At 39.4% G+C, this 20,042-nt stretch overlaps 1 protein-coding gene across 2 annotated transcripts in view; it reads right to left on the reverse strand.

The window, feature by feature from the left end:
* TRPM3 (transient receptor potential cation channel subfamily M member 3) overlaps window positions 1–20,042 on the reverse strand; it is a gene marked incomplete at both ends in the record, with an annotated part of 425,131 nt that overhangs the window by 82,461 nt on the left and 322,628 nt on the right. For both annotated transcript variants that reach the window (XM_082497003.1, XM_082497004.1), the window contains 2 exons: window positions 2,617–2,740; window positions 16,185–16,359. In XM_082497003.1, the coding sequence (XP_082353129.1) occupies window positions 2,617–2,740; window positions 16,185–16,359 (299 nt within the window). The remainder of the gene's footprint in view (window positions 1–2,616; window positions 2,741–16,184; window positions 16,360–20,042) is intronic.

A 20,042-nucleotide genomic window follows, 5' to 3' on the forward strand; every position in this document is an offset into this window, starting at 1 on the left:
ATCAATTTGGTTGCTGCTGAGCTCTCTCTGACAATCTTTTGCATCTTCCTTCTATTTGTTTCTTTAGGGAGAGGGGAGATCAGACTAATGGTGAAGTCAGTTCATCAAACAGTGTTTTGTCTTACGCACAACCAAATCAGAAGGTCAAGCTGAGGAAGGATAAGAGCTGGGACAGATGTGGAAATACAAAACGTGGCTTTGTAGAACCAGTGAAGTCACCACTCACTCCTGGGAACACTTCACATCTCCAAGGTCATCCATCTCCTCTGGCAATGCTATCTTCATGATTATGAGTATCATGTTTCTTTTACATTCATATACAAGGTTATGAGTCTTAAAGGACACCATTAGCCAAGCAACCACACCTCAGACATAAAATCTTTCTAGCACACCACTGTTAAAATTAACATTCTGAGTACAACTGAGATACCACAGAGAAACTTTTGTTTTAATGTATCCCCTTTACATATGGTAGGGTTAGTACTATAAATTCAAATTCAGAACACCTAATTTTTGGTAAATCATCTCCTGGCTAATAGCTCTTCACAATACGTGTAGGTAAAGAATGTCAGTGGTGACAGAGGTTACATGTCTGCAAAGAAACTTGCAACAAAAGCACAACCTTGCTTGGAATAAAAGTCCTGATGTGAATACTGCAGACAAAAACTTCAGAGTTAACTTCGCAGTAGCAGAGTTTGTCCAAAGCCTGACAACCAGTTCTGGATTTAGATGACTGGAACAGTTATGATTGCATATTTCCAGTCTTGGTAATTCAATGTCTGCCTCTACTTTCTATTCTTCCTTTCTTCCTACCTTCCTGCCTTCCCTCCTCCCTTGCTCCCTCCCTTTTTCTCTCCCTCTCTCTCTCCTTTCCTTCCTCATTCCTTTCTTCCATCTTCTCTCACGAAGTAGGTTTTTTTACGTTTGCATGAACACTGGTTCACAATTAGGTCCTATATGTAGATATTATTATTATTATTATTACAGTAACAGAAATGGGTATAAAAGAATCAATGTTCTTTCCCTAAGAAGATGGTCTCTGCTAATCATTGATAAGAAATGTTACAGCAAATTCAACATTAAGGTAGAACAAGGCACATATGTACTACACATGCAAAGAGAACTCAAGTGCCATAGAGGTCATGGTACATCTTGAAAATTATAAATGGATAGGAAAAGTATTTCTGTAGCACAACCATATTTTTCTGAGAGTGTTTAATGCAAAGGAGATTTTGGAAGGAAAAAAAAAAGAAAAAGAAAGAAGAAAGAACTCTTTGTCTTGATGTAGCTCACCTAGGGAAGGGATGACTAGTCTATACCTTATGGTCTGCACTGGCTGCTTGTGAATAGCTAACAGATGTTTAAAATCTGCTATACAGTTTGGATTTTGATTGTGGGAGGAAGAAGACTGCAGGGACTGCTGTATGTCCAGCTCCATCAACCGTGTACATTGCAACGGCATAGTGGAACTGAATGCTGCTGTCATGTCTTCCTGAAAAGCTGTCCTTTGGTTCCTCTCTTCTCTGCCATTGTCCAAGGTATATGCTAGGTGACTGTGGTGCTTGTAAGCGATTAGTTATGCATGAGGAAGGCTGACTACTTTTTGATGAATGCACGAACAGCTGGTCACTGAACAGAATACTGCACTTTTGGCAAGTTAAACCATGTGAAGAAGTATATTCTATTTTGCAAAGCTCTGTTTAGAAGGGAAGTCTTTTTTTTTAACACTTCCTAACCATTATTCCCTATTCCCCTCCAGTGGTATCAATTACTCTATGCCCTATTTTCAACTGAAATTAAAATGCACTGCAGAGAATGAAGTCACAAAAAATCTCAGCTTCAGAAAATGAAACTTCTATAAAGCAACTGAGTCAATCTTTCCTCTTGAGTGTTACCCTACACAAAGTGCAGCAGGAAGCTGTGGTATGAAACAGAAAACAGAGCTTAGAAAAAAGATTAATTTACAAAATTGAAGTGTGTCTATTCAGTCAGTTTGTAAGAAATAAAAACCCTTGGAATTGAATCCCAAGTTTTTTACAATGTGATTTCCCTTCAAAAATGCTTCTGCAAAAGCAGCTTCATGGAGTTCCCATAAATTGTTGAAAGATCTTGTATTCTTCAAGAAAGGGTAAGTATGTGTTAAAGGGATAACCTTGCCACTGCAGAATACGAGCCTTGGAGATAAACTGTTTTCTTATCCTGTCACACATCTCCATAATAAAATAATAGCCTTAGTGATACTTGTGCAACTCTACAGCATCTGTTAAGTATGATCCCAGTGATAGGTAAACAATTATGCCTCCTTCTAAGGTTTTCTGTAGTTGAATGAGGTAGGATTTTAATCACAATATCCCTGAGGGTATCCATACTCTACTAGCTGGATTTTGTCCTGTCAAAGGAAATATAGAGGAATTTACAGAGGGAACAGATATGTTGGATTAATCAATTTAAATGAGAAAATATAGATTAAAGCAAACAAAAGTCAGCATGATATACCATTTTAAAGCCTGGATCACAGTGATCAGATTTGTGAAATCCTTCAACAAGCACTTGAAAGACTTGATCAAAACAATGCATTGAGCTCTTTCTTTGCCTCTAAGGAAAGTGTGAACATACCAGCTCCTTCTTCTTCATGCACTCCATGAGGATTATGAAGAGGTGCTGTGCCTGTGTTCGGGTGTATGTGAAAGTCTTCTGTATGGTAACTAGCAGTTGGTCCCTCAAAGACTCGTTGATCAGTCTGAAATTCAAAAAAACCCATAAAGTGGAAAAACAGACATGAGGGAACACTTCAGCCAAGGGTCAAACAAATAAGGGTTAGACAACAAATCACTGCAGGTTATTCTGGATGGGTTTGAAGGACAGAAATTGCTGAAACCATCAGAGACAAACTGGAAAACACTGATCTAGAAAAACATGTTTATCGTGTTGGGGTCCCTCAGCCTCAAAGTTTTTCTTTCAGTTCCCACATATTGCATGACAGAAGGTCATTCAAACTATCAGCTTTGTGGGATTTCCTAGCAAATCAAGAACCACACTGACAGTCTGGATTTGAGGGAGACCAACACTTCTGGGAGAACTGAAGACCCCTTTCTATCAGTGAGTCAGCAGAATTCAACTCATAGTTCATTTCATGAAAGTAGGAGCATTTATGTTATCAGTGTTTTTGATTTGAGCTTGAATATCCCAACAGTTTCAACTCACCTTATTGATGTTGCACAGGATCAGGTAAGAAAACAAACAAAAAATGTTCTTTGTTCCTGAGTCCACGCAAAGAAACCATTTTGCTTTTGTTCCTGCTGATCTTCCAGGAATTTAAAGAGCAACCATTTTTTATATTCCTCCTCAGTGCTTATGTTAGTGCTTGCAAAAAGTGGCCCAACAGCAGAAATAAGTCGTAATATCACATGTAATTATTTACTTGAACCCTACACCTTAATATCAAAAAGGCTGTTCCTCAGGACTATCCTGGGTGAAACATTGCTGTTCTTAATGTCTTACAAAATAGTAGGCTTTAATTTAGAACATGTATCCTTTGATGTGTGAAAGCTTCTACACTACAGCAGTTTTCTCACTTAAAAATTACAACTGAGTGTTTCAAATTTGCTGAGTCAGAATGCTTTATGGGATAAGACATTGTTGATCATCTGGAGGAATGAAAATCAGAGAATCTTCATGACTCGTATTTTACAACAGAAGATAAACCAAGATTTGGCCCTTCAGCAACTGCAAAGAATTACCAGAAACAGCACAGTATCTAAAAGTCATTGCACGCTTATGGCAGCTGCTTTGGGAGAACAATCACCAAACCCCTGTTTATTTCATACTACTGGTAAAAGTTGCCTGTACTTCTCTGCAGCAAGGAAGCCCAAAAGAGACTGTAGGATGTGCATTACACGATTGAATTTAAAATATGATTTAAGTATCTAGTCTTCATACCTACAGCAAACATGACGTTAGAAGAGACAATGAATGGGAGTGGGAAAGAGGTGTAGAGGTGCACAGGAGAATATAGAAGGCCTGGCATATGGAGTGCATATGTTCTCTGCACTCTAAATTTAACTTTGACTGTAAATATCCCTGTTGAGTAGGATTTCCACTTCACAGACACCTGTAAGGCATATGTCAATGTGTTTGAATTACAATGAGTTTACATGGGGTTTTAGACCACACTGTGGAACACTGTTCTTTCTATGCCTGGCCCATCCTGTTGTCTTCTACTTTCATGGAATCATGGAATCACAGAATCACGGAATTTTCAGAGTTGGAAGGGACCTCTAGAGATCATCTAGTCCAACTCCCCTGCTAAAGCAGCATTGCCTAGAGCACGTTACTCAGGACTGCATCCAGGCAGGTCTTGAAAATCTCCAGAGAAGGGGACTCCACAACCTCCCTGCGCAGCCTGTGCCAGTGCTCCATCACCCTCACCGTAAAGAAGTTTTTCCGTGTATTTGAGTGGAACTTCTTGTGTTCTAACTTGTGCCCATTACCTCTCGTCCTGTTACTGGGAACCATTGAAAAGAGCCTGGTTCCATCCTCCTTCAACCCACCCTTTAGATACTTGTATGCCATAATAAGGTCTCCCCTCAGCCTTCTCTTCTCCAGGCTAAAGAGTCCCAGCTCTCTCAGCCTTTCCTCATAAGGGAGATCCTCCAAGCCCTTAATCATCTTAGTTGCTCTTCGCTGGACTCGCTCCAGCAGTTCCCTGTCCCTCTTGAACTGGGGAGCCCAAAACTGGACACAGTATTCCAAATGTGGCCTCACCAGTGCAGAGTAGAGGGGGAGAATGACCTCCCGCGACCTACTGGCCACACTCTTCCCTATGCAGCCCAGGATTCCATTGGCCTATTGGCCTTTTTGGCAACAAGGGCACATTGCTGGCTCATGGATAATTTACTGTCTACCATGACCCCCAGATCCTTCTCCTCAGAGCTACTTCCCAGCAGGTCCGCCCCTAACCTATACTGGTGCTTTGCATTCTTCCTCCCCAGGTGCAGGACCTTGCACTTGCTTTTGATGAACCTCATTAGGTTCTTCTCTGCCCAGCTCTCCAGCCTGTCCAGGTCATGCTGGATGGCAGCACGGCCTTCTGGGGTGTCAGCCACCCCACCCAGTTTGGTATCATCAGCAAACTTGATGAGGATACACTCTGTCCCCTCATCCAGGTCGTTAATGAATATATTGAACAAAATTGGACCAAGTATTGACCCCTGGGGGACACCACTGGTTACAGGTCTCCAACTAGACTCTGTGCCGCTGATCACAACTCTGAGTTCTGTTCTACTTTATTATGGATTCATCTTGAATGGAAAGTCTACCTCTGCACTTCCTCTTTTCATCGAGGAGCAGTACGGCTCTGGATGTGCTTTTTCCTGGGATACTGGAGAGATGACAACACTGTATATACTGCACACTCCCTATGTAAGCACTCCTTCCCCGCAGTGTGACCTGCTTCCCTCACAAAAAGGCAACCTATAATGAGTTTAAACCTCCAGCCCTCTTGGTGGGCAGCAATGAGAGCTGACAGCAGAGGACTTTCTGTGTGGGTGTTGTAAGAAAAATAATCTGACCTCCTGTATAGAAGCAAGGATGTTGTAAGCACATGGGAACATGAAACAAGATGTCAGAGCACAGACAGAAATGTAGGTTCAGTCCATGTTAAAGAGAATCAACTTGGAAAGGCTGACACCCTAAAAAACACTAACATTGAGTTGCATATTAGTAGGTCATTCATGATATAAATTCTGAAACTTCTTTTTTAGGGTCTTTAAAAAAAAAGGTTGAAAATTTGCTTTTATCAAGAAGGCTGCTCTTAACAAAATGGTGCAGGGAGGAGCTGTCACTGTAAACATAAGTGGTTCAGAACTACGCAATTTTCCATCCTTCAAACTGACAAAGAAATTGGGGGTTGAGCACTAAGAACAAGTTTCCTAAAAACATCAACTGGAGAAGCAAAAAAGAGGTTTAAATAAAGCTCTAATTTCCTTTGAAAATGATATATGAAAGTGAAATATATGAAAGAGTACGAAAAGCATATGAAGTACATGAAAAAATACATAGTTGGAAGAATCTGAAATTAGAGAACTTTAGAAAACGTTTCCAAAGATCCTGGGATGAAAATCACCTTGTTTTCTCATCATAATTTAATTTTCCTTAAAAAAAGCATTGAATCAAAACCTGAACGTTCATTTCAGGAATTGTCTGTCTCTCAGGCTAACGCACACAGAAAACAAGACAAATTTGCTTTCATAAGGATTGAGCAGTAGCAGAACTGAGTCCTGAAGCTTTGTAAGCAGCCATCACTTTCCTTTCCTAAATTAAAGCTTTCAGAAACTGAATCATATCACATGTTTAAATAGCATATAAAGCAAACTCTGTGTGAAAGGTATGGAGATATTTTTTTAAGTATGAAGAAGTGGTTCCCTAACTATAGGGGTACACATCTGTCAAAGTACCATTGCTCAGAAACTTCTTGTCATCATTTGATTTATGCAGTTTTCTAGCCTTACAAAGTACTTTTTTTTAACACCTCATGGGTCTGCAAGCCTGTTCAATGTCTTTGTAAGATGAAAAACTTGAAGTGATTGTAATCAGAAATAGAAACGAGCTTTCTGATAAAGTAATCATAGCTGAGTTAAGGTTCAGTGTATACTGAAATTAGTCATATCAAGACTATATCATTTACTCCTTAGGAATCCATAAATGTTAGAAGGTATCAGATCAAAGTTCCCAATTTTGTAACCCAGCTGGGACAAACACAAACTGTGCCAGGCTATTAAAGGAAAAATCTATGATGCATACACCGAATCTAATGCGTTTAAAACAAGTAACTTCACAGACCACTGTGAACAAAGTAACGGGGACTTGCAAGCGGGGTGGTGATTTATCTATGACACAAAGACAACCACATTTGTTACACATACAAATTTAGCACACATTTTTTTAAATCACAGATTCCTAATTTTAGATTCAGGGGAAAAGAGATGATTCCTTGAGTATTGTGGTCAGAGGGCTAAACTAGAACACAGGAGATTCTCGGCCACTAACTTGGGAACAGTATATCCAGCAGCCTCTGTCATGGAATATGAATCTCATACGCATAAAGTTCCATATGCATAAAACTGCCCACTTCACCAGACTGAAACTCTATGATTATGACTTCCTTTCAAGACAAGTGCATAGTGTCAGATGAAGATAGCATTTTTATTACCTTTCTGCTAAACTTCAGTCCAGAAAATATTTTGTAACATACCAATAAAGTCTCTTTCAGGGCATTTTGATGGCATGATTCCCTGAATTCCATGTAATTCGCCATGGAAGCAATACTGCAGGTAACTTGCTGCTGCCTAAATGAAATGCCCTACAAAAGGACAATTTAACCTGTTTTCTTTCATTCCCTATATAGTTCATATCTGTTCTTTCATTCCCTAAATACCTAAAATAAACCCATTTTCCTGAAATCCAGGTATCCCCCTTTTTTTTTTTCTTTCAAGAAGACCTGTATTGCTGATGGAATTTAGATACCTACTGTAAAAAATCTCACATCCAATGTAGAACCACCTACATTTAGTTTCAGGAAAAAAATTTACTCATAATTGTTGCTTTTTTTCTTTTTTTTTTTTTTTTCCCTTTAAAGAAGATGCCAACATTAGTTTTGATGCATCAGATTATCAGAATTGACCTGTATGGCCTTACCACAGGAAAAAAAAGAAGAGTGTCTTGGATCCATCAGGAGAGGCCACTTAAAAACATTGAAGTGACAAAGTAAATAAAGTGACATTCTATTTCTGTCCAAGATATGCTAGAAAATTAAACAGCAAAGCAGAACTCCCTTCATTGCTTTGGCCAATGCAGAAGACAGATGACAGCATTTTGGCATCCTCTCTCCTTAGAAAGAAATTTCTTTTTAAGTCAGACCTAATATTTGTGGAGATAATAGACATTCCACTCAATAACATTACAATCTTTCAACCTCATGGCATATGATTTTGTAGTGAACATTGGAGCTAATTTGAAAGATCTGGTCTACAGCCAGATTTATTAAATTACTTAGTCGTCTTTCTTTTTTCTTCTTTTTAGTACTGGAGTCGTACAGAAATTTAAAATGATTATGCTTTAACCCAATTTCAAAATGCAAGTTCATTATATTCTTTTAAAACGTATTGTTATCAAAATGCTTTGAAATTTTCTAAATTAAACACTCCATTCAGTGAATGGCACATAATCTGTGTTATAACTTCACATTTGTGAATTCCTTATTTTTATTTAGTTATTCATTTTATTCAAGATAATATATCCATAAAATATCAGTGTTATGTGAAAATTATTCCCTGCCCTCCTTTATGGGAAGCTTGGGGGATTTTCTGTTTTAATTATGATTTGTGTTGTTCACAATCACACCATATGTAAGAAACATGACCAGAGGCTCTGTTGATAGTTTCTTCCATTGGAATTACAAATAAGACACAGTTGTGGAACTCTGTGGGACTGGCTAAATTTCTCACACCTTTTAAATCCACATATTTGATATAGCATTGTTATGAGAAGAGACAGAAAATAAATGTAATTATTCCTTCATTCTATTCAAACATGGATGATTTCTGGGTGCTTTTATGAGGAATCAGCTTTACTTGCAGCTCCTCACTGGTGGTTGTTCTACACCATTTTTCCCTGACTATGTTTATTAAATGGTTGTCCTGCCACCAAAACAGAGATGATTGCATTTCAACAAAGAAACGACCTTCTTCTATCCAGCTTTTGATTTGCAAAGTCCTTTGTTACAAGAGAGAAATAATAATATCAAAGTATGTCATATGAAAACAATCTTACAAAATAATTCAGATGGGGCAGTACTCATGAACCCCCATGACGTGACAGACACGACGTGGAATACGGAAGACCCACATTATATGTACATTATGATACCTTTTTCTCAAAGAGAAAAATCCCTATATTTTCCCTATTAGAAAAAAAGAGATTTAATTAATATATTTCAGTTATGAAGCCTAAAAACTATGCCACAGTGGATCTAGAGACAGATCAATTCAAAAGCAATCTTTAATGATTCTCATATGAGAATGCTCATGTAAAGCACAGAGAATGTTTTATGTTTCCTTGTGAACATTAGGCAAGAAGTACATTTTTCATGACATTGAACTGAATTCCTTAAGGGTCTCATGCTTGCAGGAGTAGAATCGATGGAATAGTTAATATGCTATAAGCTCAGCTTGGAGACTGCATTCGAATTGAAAGCCATTTCCCATTCTGTAAGGAAATATTTGTCTAAGACGTGACATAGTTCTAACCTAGTGTTTCATTTTTCTCATTTTAAATTCAGCATTTAATTAAAAAAAAAACCTCTGAGGATTAAAAACTACTGAATGATCCTATAAATAGTTGCACTTTATGGTTGTTTTACTTCCAGCATGTACTTTTATGCAAGACAATGAAGTGAGAAGGCATCTTTGATTATATAGTTAAAAATACTTCAGATTTACACGGATGAGATAGGATATTCACTTAGTGCTTAGTAGGGACTAAATCTGGGTATTTATGATCAATCTTATGTTCTTACCCCTCAATGCTCTTCAGCATATTTTCAATTTTTAAGTAAAAGAGAAATGAAGTACTTCAGTGCTTGCAGAACCTGACCTTTAAATTAGGGCCGATAGTGACGAGCAGCCAAATAATTCTTCCAGTTCAGCACATGGGAAAGGTTGCATTTAGGCTGCCTTCTGATTTAGGTTACCCTGCGTACATAGCCTGTTTGTCATTAAGATGTAAAAGGCACTGGGAACTTAGCTTACTACTGAGACTTTTATTTGCTTGTAGCAAAATTTAGCAACCTTGTGCTTTCTTAATGATCTGTCCAAGGTTATTCAGACCAAGGCAATGTGTAGGCCCCAATATTAAAGTTATGGCCAACTTAAAAAAACCCACCTTTGTTAATTCTACCTATCTGACACTTGTAATGCTGAAACCTCAGCTCGGCGGGGAAGTGCATTGCCTTGCCTTCCCCCTGGAACTTCAATGAGAGAGGTGAGGCCTCAAAACTGATTAACCTCCAGAGACATCTTTACTTCAAGGTACGCTTCAAAATTCCTTCCGACCGGTACTTGGTACGTCACATAGTTGCAGGCAGCACCTCCTGCATGACAATTCAGGCACAGCTCTCTGTGTTGTGCTGGCAGCCTCATTCCGTTGCGGCCCAGCGAAGTCTCGCTTACTGTTACAAGATGCACCCGAAGACTGCCCTAGGTGAGTGAAATTTCAGTATTTCCAGGAGGAAAGCCTATCATCAGGCTTTAAAATAAGGCAGATTCAAGCTTCTTGTCTCTTGCCTTCTCAAGGATGCACACACTTTGACATTGCAAAGGGACACTGCACCTTGGTTAATATAAAAAATCACTCCTTTTTCTGCTATGTGAAATCAATTAGGAAGGATAAATAATGAGGAGGGAAGGCAGGTACATCATAATTCCGTGAAACCCAATACAAAAGGATCTGTCAGGCAGATATGCAATTATCCAACACTCTTAAGGATTTCCCTGAGAGGAAGGATTGGCACCACACTGACTGAAAGCCAAGCAGAGAGCTATATTTTGCCCTTCATCTCCAGACATAGTTTTTTTACCCCTTGAAACTAACTTTCAAATAAACTTAAAAACTCACAGCAGTGGCTAGTACACATATTCACATATTCTTATACGTAGAAAATGAATCCATATCGGTGTGCGAGGAGTGAGAATTTAAGACACTGAAAAAACAGCATAATGATACCAACTTTCAAGAGCTGAGCCTGTTGCTGCCATGAATGATGTGATTTTTGAATGATTTGGATCAGATATCCAGAGCATAGCAGTTGGAAGATGTGTTGTGTCTCAGAGGAGACCCTGATTTGCAGCCAGCAGCCAGAATTAAAACAGCTTTTTGTCTTTATAGTCTGATTGCACAGTGGACTGGAGAATTAAATTCTGCAAGCAATTTGGGTGTGCTACATTGATTTAGAGTCTAGTAGACGCAGTTCTGTATAACCTACTTACGTTCCATCCAAAAGAAAAAACTAGTAGCTGAACTCAGTTAATGTGCTAATTATTCAGTATTCTCCTCATATTGCTAAGCACTATTCAAAAGTAGGTCACAGAGGGGGGAAAGTATGCAATTTGTATCTGAAGTTGAATGTATTTGGGCAAAGTATTTTTATGAAGATAAATAATATTGATATTTCACTTGTGGTATTCTTAAAAATATCATTGCATTTTAGACTGATGTTTTCTGAAGCAGGGTAAGCACACAGAAATTCCCACTAGCTAGCTTTATAAATTTCATAGTTTCTGCATTCTATTTAGTGCAAGGTAAAAAAAAAAAGCTATTTGATAATATAGCAGGCACCACCTGGAATGGAACCACCACAGAAAGAAGACCCATGGTAAGGGAGAATAATAGCTTTCACAAAGCAAGACTTGAGCATCTCAGGCAAGAAATGACTTGCTTGTTCTGGCGCTAGTGATTCTATCACTTGCCTTTCTTACAGGCAGGAGTTTGTGATGAGGGAGTAGAATCACAGAATCATAGAATGGTCTGGGTTGAAAGGGGCATTTAAAGATCATCTAGTTCCACCCGCCTGCCATGGGCAGGGACACCTCTCACTAGACCAGGTCACTCAAAGTCCCATCCAACCTGGTCTTGAACACTTCCAGGAGTGTGGCATCCACAACTTCTCTGGGCAACCTATGCCAGTGTCTTACCACCCTCATCATAAAGAATTTCTTCCTTATGCCCAATCTAAAGCTATCCTCTTCCAATTTAAAACTATTACCCAATGTCCTGTCACTACAGGTTCTGGTAAAAACTCTCTCTCCATCTTTCTTATAAGCCCCCTTCATATATTGAAATAAATTGCATTCATTTTCTTCTTACTATATTCTTTTTCATGGTAACATCTGAACACGGACAAGATAGATGGAAACTGTATAGGTACATAGCAAACAAAGGGGTAAAACATGTTTAAGAATGTTAAATGTGTTAACAGCGTGGTCACTGAAAACAGAGAAACAACTTCTCAAAGATTCAGATGAAACCTGGCACATTCAGATCTATCCCAGATGCAGCGCTTGACTATGCATGAACTGGAATATAAAATAACTTTATATATTTGTGGAAATTCTTATTCCCAGTAGGAGTTTAGGTTGAGTAAGTTCATGATCACACTTATTTTTGAAAAACTTAGTAGTGCTTGGTCTAGAGCAGCTCAGTGTTTATGGATTATACGTTTTATTATTTGCATAACTCTGTTGTAGGTGTGAATGCATGTCTTCACATATTCTAACACACACAAAAATGAGTCCCCAGTGAATCCTGATCAGAAGATTACTGCAGCTACTTAGACAAAAAGCATGAAATGGATCTTAGTTATAAGAATCTCAGGGGGGTTTTGTTCCTCTTTATGTTTTATTCTCAAATAATTAAATCCTCCCTTATTTGTTATTTCCTACTCTGAGCAGCAAACTCTGGCTTCTGGTTTGGGCATTTCTGGGGACAAGGTCCATGATCATTGGGCAACAACTGGAAACCCTCTGAGGGTGCCTGCTGCTGCCAGGTAAGGACATGGTAAGGGCAGCCACAAGGTCAATAGCTGGCTGCAGAGCTGATGGTGGTGACAGGGTCTGTGTTCTGTGACCATGGGCCCTGTTTGCAGATGAGCATCTGCTTGTGAGAGAGAGGATCCACCCCACCATGCAGGGCAAAGGTGCCTTTGCTGAAATGTCTGACCTGGTAAGAAGGGCTTTAAAGTACACATGCTGGGGGAGGGAGAGAGAATCATCAGCAGTTTTGTAAGGGTGTGATGTACAGCCTTGATGAGTAAAGAGTCTGGAGTGATGTGATGGGAAGGGATCACAAAATCAACAAAAGAGGGCTCAAGCAAGCTCACATCCATCGTTTTTACGTACACAAGGAAGTGCCTACAGGGCACCATTATGGAGAAATCCCCAAAGCCCTTTCTGGGAAATCAGTATGCTGGGGTGCCTCTGTAAAATGCCTGTGTACTAATGTGCAGAGTATGAGGAATAAACATAATGAGTTAGATCTGTGTGCAGTTACAGGGCTATGATGCTGTTGGGATCATAGAGACATGGTGGGGTGGCTTTCATGACTGGAGGTATCGCAACGGAGGGGTACAAGCTCTTAGGCTGAGAAGATGAGGAGTTGGAATTGCCCTTTATGTGAGAACAGCTGGAGCACATGGAGCTCTGCCTGGGGATGGATGATAAGCCAACTGAGAATTTATTGGTTAAGATTAAAGAGAAGACAGATAAGGGTGACATTGTAGTGGGTGTCTGCTATAGGATGCATTACCAGGAAGAGCAAGTGGATGAGGCCCTCTACAGACAGCTAGGAGCAGCCTCATGTTCACAGGCCCTTATCCTTAAGGGAGATTTTAACCACTGCAATATCTGCTGGAGGGACATACAGCAGGGCATAAACAATCCTGGAGGGCATTGACAAGAACTTCCTGACCCAAGAGATAGAGCAGCCAATGAGAAGTGCTCTACTGGACCTCATAATCACCAACAAAGAGGGATTCAATGGGGATGTGAAGGTCAAAAGCAGCCTTGGCTGCAGTGGCCATGAGATGGCAGAGTTCATGATTCTGAGAGGAGGGAGAGGGCAAAAAGCAAAATCACAACCCTGGGCTTGAGAAGAGCAGACTGGCCTCTTTGGAGATCTGCTTGGAAAAGTCCTATGGGATAAGACCCGGAGGGAAGAGGGGCCCAAGAAAGCTGGTTAATATTCAAGTATCACCTCCTCAAAGCTCAATGAATGGGGCAGGGGACCTAGTGGCATAGGACATGGAAACAGCTGAAGTGCTGAGTGCCTTCTTCAATACCAGACCCCAGACCCCAGGGAGAAAAGTCTGAAGGAAGTAAGTCACACCCTTGGTGGAAGAGGATCAGGTCAGAGAATACTTAAACTGGACATGCATAAATCCATGGGACCTAATGGGATGCATACGTGAATACCAAGGGAGCCTGCTGATGTCATTGCAAGGCCACCCCATAATCTTTGAACAATCATGGCAACTGGAAGAATTGACTGAGGACTAGAGAAAAGCAATGGTCACTTCTAACTTCAAGAAGAACAAGTAGGTCAGCCTACCCTTGATCTCTGGGGATGTGATGGAGAGCAGCTAATCCAGGGAACGACATCCAAGCACATGAAGGACATGAAGATGATCAGGAGTAGCGATCATGGATTCACCAAGGGGAAGTCATGATTGATGACCTGATCACATTCTGTGATGAAATGACAGGTTGGGTAGATCAGGGCCAAGCAGTGGATATTGTCTACTTAGACTTCAGTAAGGCCTTTGACACGATCTCCTGTAAGATCCTCATAGAAAAGCTGTTGAAGTACAGGCTGGAGGAGCAAACAGTGCATTGAAAACTGGCTGAACGGCTGGGCCCAGGGAGTGGTGATCAATGGTATGAAGTCTTGTTGGAAGCCAGCAACTAGTGGTGTATTTCAGGGACAAGTCTTGGGTCCAATCCTGCTCAACATCCTCATTAATGACCTGGAAGATGAGGCTGAGTGTACTCTCTGCAAGTTTGCTGATGATATAAAACTTGGAGGAGTGGCTGATACGACAGATGGTTGTGCTGCCCTCCGGCAGATGGACTTGGACAGATTGGAGAAATGAGCTGACAGGAACCTCATGAAGTTCAACAAGGTAAAATGTGAAGTCTTGCACGTGGGGAGGAACAACCCCGTGTACCAATACATGCTGATGGCCTCCCAGCAAGAAAGCAGCCTAGCAGAAAAGGGCCTGGGGGTTCTGGTGGACACCAAGCTGAACATGAGCCAGCAATGTGCCATTGCAACAACAAAGGCTAATGGTATCCTGGGCTGCATTAGGAGGAACGTTGCCAGCAGGTTAAGGGAAATGATCCTTCCTCTTTCCTCAGCTCTGGTGAGGACACACCTGCAGTCCTGTGTCCAGTTCCGGGTTCTTCAGCATAAGAGAGACATGGACTTACTGGAGTGCATCCAGTGTTGGGCCACTAAGATGATGAAAGGACTGGATTACCTCACATATGAAGAAAGGCTGAGAGAGCTCGGACTGTTTGTCCTGGAGCAGAGAAGGCTCAGAGAGGATCTCGTCAATGTATATAAATACCTGAAAGGAGGATGTAGAAAATATGGAGCTAGACTTTTTTCAGTGGTGTCTGGTGACAGGGTCAGAGGCAACACGTACAAGCTGAAACACAGGATGTTCATTCTGAACATCAGGAAATATTATTTTTTTTTACTGCATGGGTAAATGAGCACTGGCACAGGTTGCCTAGAGAAGTTGGGGAGTCTCTGTCCCTGGAGATATTCAAAAGCCGCCCGGACAGGGTCCTGGGAAACTGGACCCAGGTTGCCCTGCTTGAGCAAGTTCTAGATGACTTCCAGAGGTCCCTTCCAAACTCAACTGTTCTTTGATTCTGTGGTTGTTTACACATAACACATAACAAAGAATATTGAAGATTTGGGCATTCAGGAATAATATGCACTGTGGAATTTGCAATGCATGCTTAAAGCCTGATTCAACAAAACCACACTTGAAGCTTCTATAATAAAGGCTAGATACTATCCTTGCCTCACCTGGAGTCTTCGTGGAAAGGTGGGACAGTGCAGACACAGACCAGTGCACAAGCAATCATGTGTAAATATAGGTAAGTGTGCAGAATCGTGCCCCAAAGGCAAGGCAACTACAAACTAATTTATATGGACCTGTAGGGTTGAATGAAACCTGAAGACAGCAGTCCACTATATTATAATGACATGTCATATCTAAGCCAGTGAAAAGAATTCCTCGTGCCCTTTGACTGAATCCCTTGACCTGCAACTGCAAGATACCATACACTGTACTTGCTAATGCGTTATGGCTCACGACAAGTAACTATATGATACTGTTTCTTCAAGTGTTTTATTCTGTAAAGTTTCCTTAGTGTTGCTCTAAGTCCCCATTTTTTTTCTTTCGTTCCAGATACCTTCAATATTTCACCTGTATTGATGATGGAAACAGCCATGTGAAGAAGACATTCCTTTTGTACTATATTGCTAATAATTTCCTGGGCTCTGTCTTACCACCAAATTGGACCTGTGGATGGAGAAATAACACACACTAGGAAATGACTTACCCTCCTTCTTCAGAGTATTTGTGACCAAAGGCAAGGATGTCAGATGCCCGGCCACTGCCATCGCATATCACAACAGGAACAGGAGGAGTGTCTCGCAGGTACTCCAGAACAATGGAGATAACATTGGGACCTCCTTCCACAATGAGGGCCACCACCGGAACCCCTTGACCAATTCCTGGAGTAAAAGTAAGAAACAAACAAAAAGCCCGAACAAAACAGAAAAGGAACAAAAAAATGCAAAACCAGCAAAGCAAACAAAACATAACAGAAGACAGAAAAAAAAAAAATCATACTGAAATTACTGCACTGTGACTGTACAGTGTTATGTCAGAGAAAATGGCATTTGGAAAATCATAGATTTTTAAGGACAGAAGGGACCACTGTAGTCATCTAATCAGTTCCAATGCATAAACCAGGATTTTCTAGAATTATCTTGTTTTAAACACCACATTTATAGTTGAAATATACCATGAATTCTTTAAAAGATTAAATCTTGGTTTGAAAGCTTAGAAAAGCTACTACAATTCTTCCCAACGTGTTCGGAATCATGACTTTGTAGCTTGCTTGTAATCTAGATTTTGTATGGGTCAGTTTCCAATCATTGGGTCTTCTAGTAGCTTTCCTTGCTGTTTTAAAATCCCTTCTATGATATTTTTTTGCTGTATTAGGTGCATTTTACAGCTGCAGATGGATAGCCCTGTGACCTTCTCTTTGATAAACTAAAGTTATTCTGTTACAAGTCAATAATGCAATGATTATTTTCCAATTCAAGTCAGCCTCACAGGTTTTCTCTGAATTCGCTTCCAATTTTGCAGCATATTCCTTGTTTTGCAGACCACACAGTCAGTACATTGCTCCAGAGACAGCTGAACTAGTACTGAACCAGGGAAAGAGATCTTAATTTTCAATACTTGTGGTAGAATTAGATGGGAGCCCTCTGCAAAAGTTACAGCACCATCTTTGCCAGGAAAGTCTCGTGGATTTAGAGAAACACAGTCTGACACCAGGCTGGCATTAACATGACTGAAAAAGCTTTTATGGTTGTCACTTCTTGACCGGTTGAGACTTGGTACATTCAAACAGACTCAGGAAGTAGAACTAGTTAAACATTTTCTTTTTCTATTTTTCTTTCTTTTTCTTCTTTTTCTTTTTCTTTTTCTTTTTCTTTTTCTTTTTCTTTTTCTTTTTCTTTTTCTTTTTCTTTTTCTTTTTCTTTTTCTTTTTCTTTTTCTTTTTCTTTTTCTTTTTCTTTTTCTTTTTCTTTTTCTTTTTCTTTTTCTTTTTCTTTTTCTTTTTCTTTTTCTTTTTTGTGTGTGGATAGAAAGACTTTTTCCTTTTAAACCAGCTTTTCCTAAGAAAGAAACACAGGCATTCTACACAAAATTTTGATGTTTAATTGAAAAATAAAAAGAGTGCCCAAAACTGTTATTTGCTGGGTCAGGAAAAGTTGCATGAGGGTTTCCATTTAGAGGGGTTTCCATTTAGAGGTAGTTTTGTTGACAGAAGCAAAGGGACTGGAATATTAAATCTTGTTAGACCCTCTAGAAACATTCACCAATCAAATGATTTTTGATAGTCACAAAATTTTTTAAGGATTTGAATTACTGTCAAAAAATGAAGTGAATTGTTATTTAAAAAAGAAAAAAAAAACATTTCTTACATAAAACAGCAAAATATTGTAAGCAATCCTGAAGCACTTTACAAGCAAACATTGTGTGTCCTGGAGAGAGTCTCAGCGTGCTTCATTATGGCAGTATCTACTGTCAATTTGTGGCTCTTTTATTATATAACTTAAGTGTGGGGTGTTTATTTATGTTAAGAAAACTATAAACAAAGTTATAAAATGCAGGCTATTGAAAGAGGGTAAGAAGGGTAGGATATAACAAGGTGGATAGCAGAATGATTTGCACAGAGCTCACTGGTTTATGTCTTTATTAATATTAAGGACTTCCCTGAATTACTGCTCTACTTAATAATTAAGTTTTTTTGGTGGTTAAGTTCTTCCAAAGGTCTTAGCAGAAAAACCATTTTGGGGAACAGAGTCAAATGAGAAAGGAAAAATAAGAACCTTGCTTAAGAAGCATGACTTTTAAGTCTGATGGGTTAATCTGTCCCACGTGTACTTCCATTAACTTTAAGAGATTTAAGCTAAGGATGAATTTTGTTTGGCAAATTTGTGCTGTTTACCTACATTCTTTTAATCGTGCTAAAAATTGCATCCCTTAAAAGTGCATTTTAGATATTAGTGATAAAAACCCATTTTTTTTCTGAAGATCTTATAAATAATATGGTTTTATTCCCATAACAATAGATGTAATATGATACATCTGGTTGCATTTGAGCATGCCACAGAAAACTTCATGTCACAAGTCTGCCCAGGTTTTTCTTTGCTACTAGGTGACAAAAGAAATGTTGTCTGTAGTTATGTCTAGTACAAGAATATTTTTTTTAAGACAACTGCAATCAGAAAACAAATAAAAATTAAATTCTTGGTGTGGAATATATTTCTTTATGATAACTCCCAACATAATCAAAGAGACTCTCTTCATTTACAATTTTAATACAGGATTAGAAGGAGATATTTTATCATTTAATTTCTAGTGGTCTGGCTAAAGTAATGTTACCAAGTTTTTTGAACTTCCTATCAATACTTGCTTCTTCTTGTATAGCTTTTCTTTATACCACTTTGTATAGTCAATACTTCTAGAACTTTTAGTTCCGCTGCTAGTTCTTTTTTAATATATGCGTCCTTGGTGGTTGAATAAGGATTTCCCTTCACTGTTCTTGTTTCAGCCCTCCTTGCTCAAAAGACTGATCACAGAGAAGATCTAACATGAACTCTGACTAGGAGGCTCACAGCTCGCTGAAATCCTGCATCAGTGTTCCTCTTCTGTGGTGTAGTATTTTCCTCTGGAAACTGACTAGTAGGGCCCATTTTGTTTCATTATGAGAAAAAAAAACAAAACCGGTGGTGTGTTTAAAAGCCTGAGCCTAACATTTACTGAAGGTGTTTTTTTGTAACACATTTGCTATAATGTCATATATGAAATTGTTAGGAAAGCTGAATATAAGTGCACAAATTTGAAAGTATGTAATTACCTAATGGGTACAGTTGTATGTGGAACTGTAATACTAATGGAGTTTCTTGGAGAACTTACCCTGATCTTATCATTATTATTATTATTATTGACTTCAAAACTAGATGTAGAACTGGTACTGACATCTGCTAATAAGATGATATTAAGAAATATTCAGTAATGAGTCAAATTTGGTCTGGATGATGTTAAGGACTGAGTAATAGAAATGGAGAAAGTTCACAGTGCAAGATGCAAAGTCATTTACCTGGTGATTAATAAATTCTGCTGTAAACTGGGAACTCATTAGGAGGAAATACTAGAAAAGAGAAAGGTGTGATCCAGCTCATCACAGGACAACTGAGTCTTCAGTGTGGCAAGACCATGAAGAATCATAGAATCGTTATGGCTGTAAAAGACCTTTAAGATCATCAAGTCCAACTGTTATCTAACTCTACCAGGCCCACTTCTAAACCATGTCCCTAAGCACCATATCTAGACGGCTTTTAAACACATCCAAGGATGATGATTCAACCACTGCCCTGGGCAGCCTGTTCCAGTCTTTGACAACCTTTTCAGTGTAGAAGTTTTTCCTAATGTCTGACCTAAATCTCCCCTGTCGCAACTTAATGCCATTTCCTCTTGTCCTATCAGTTGTAACTTGTGAGAAGAGACCAACACCCACCTCTTTACAACCTCCTTTCAGGTAGTTGTAGAGAGCAGCAACGTCTCCCTCAGCTTCCTTTTTTTTCAGACTAAACAATCCCAAGTCCCTCAGCCACTC

Source organism: Vanellus vanellus, assembly GCF_965231255.1.
Source record: "Vanellus vanellus genome assembly, chromosome: Z".
NCBI lineage: Eukaryota > Metazoa > Chordata > Aves > Charadriiformes > Charadriidae > Vanellus > Vanellus vanellus.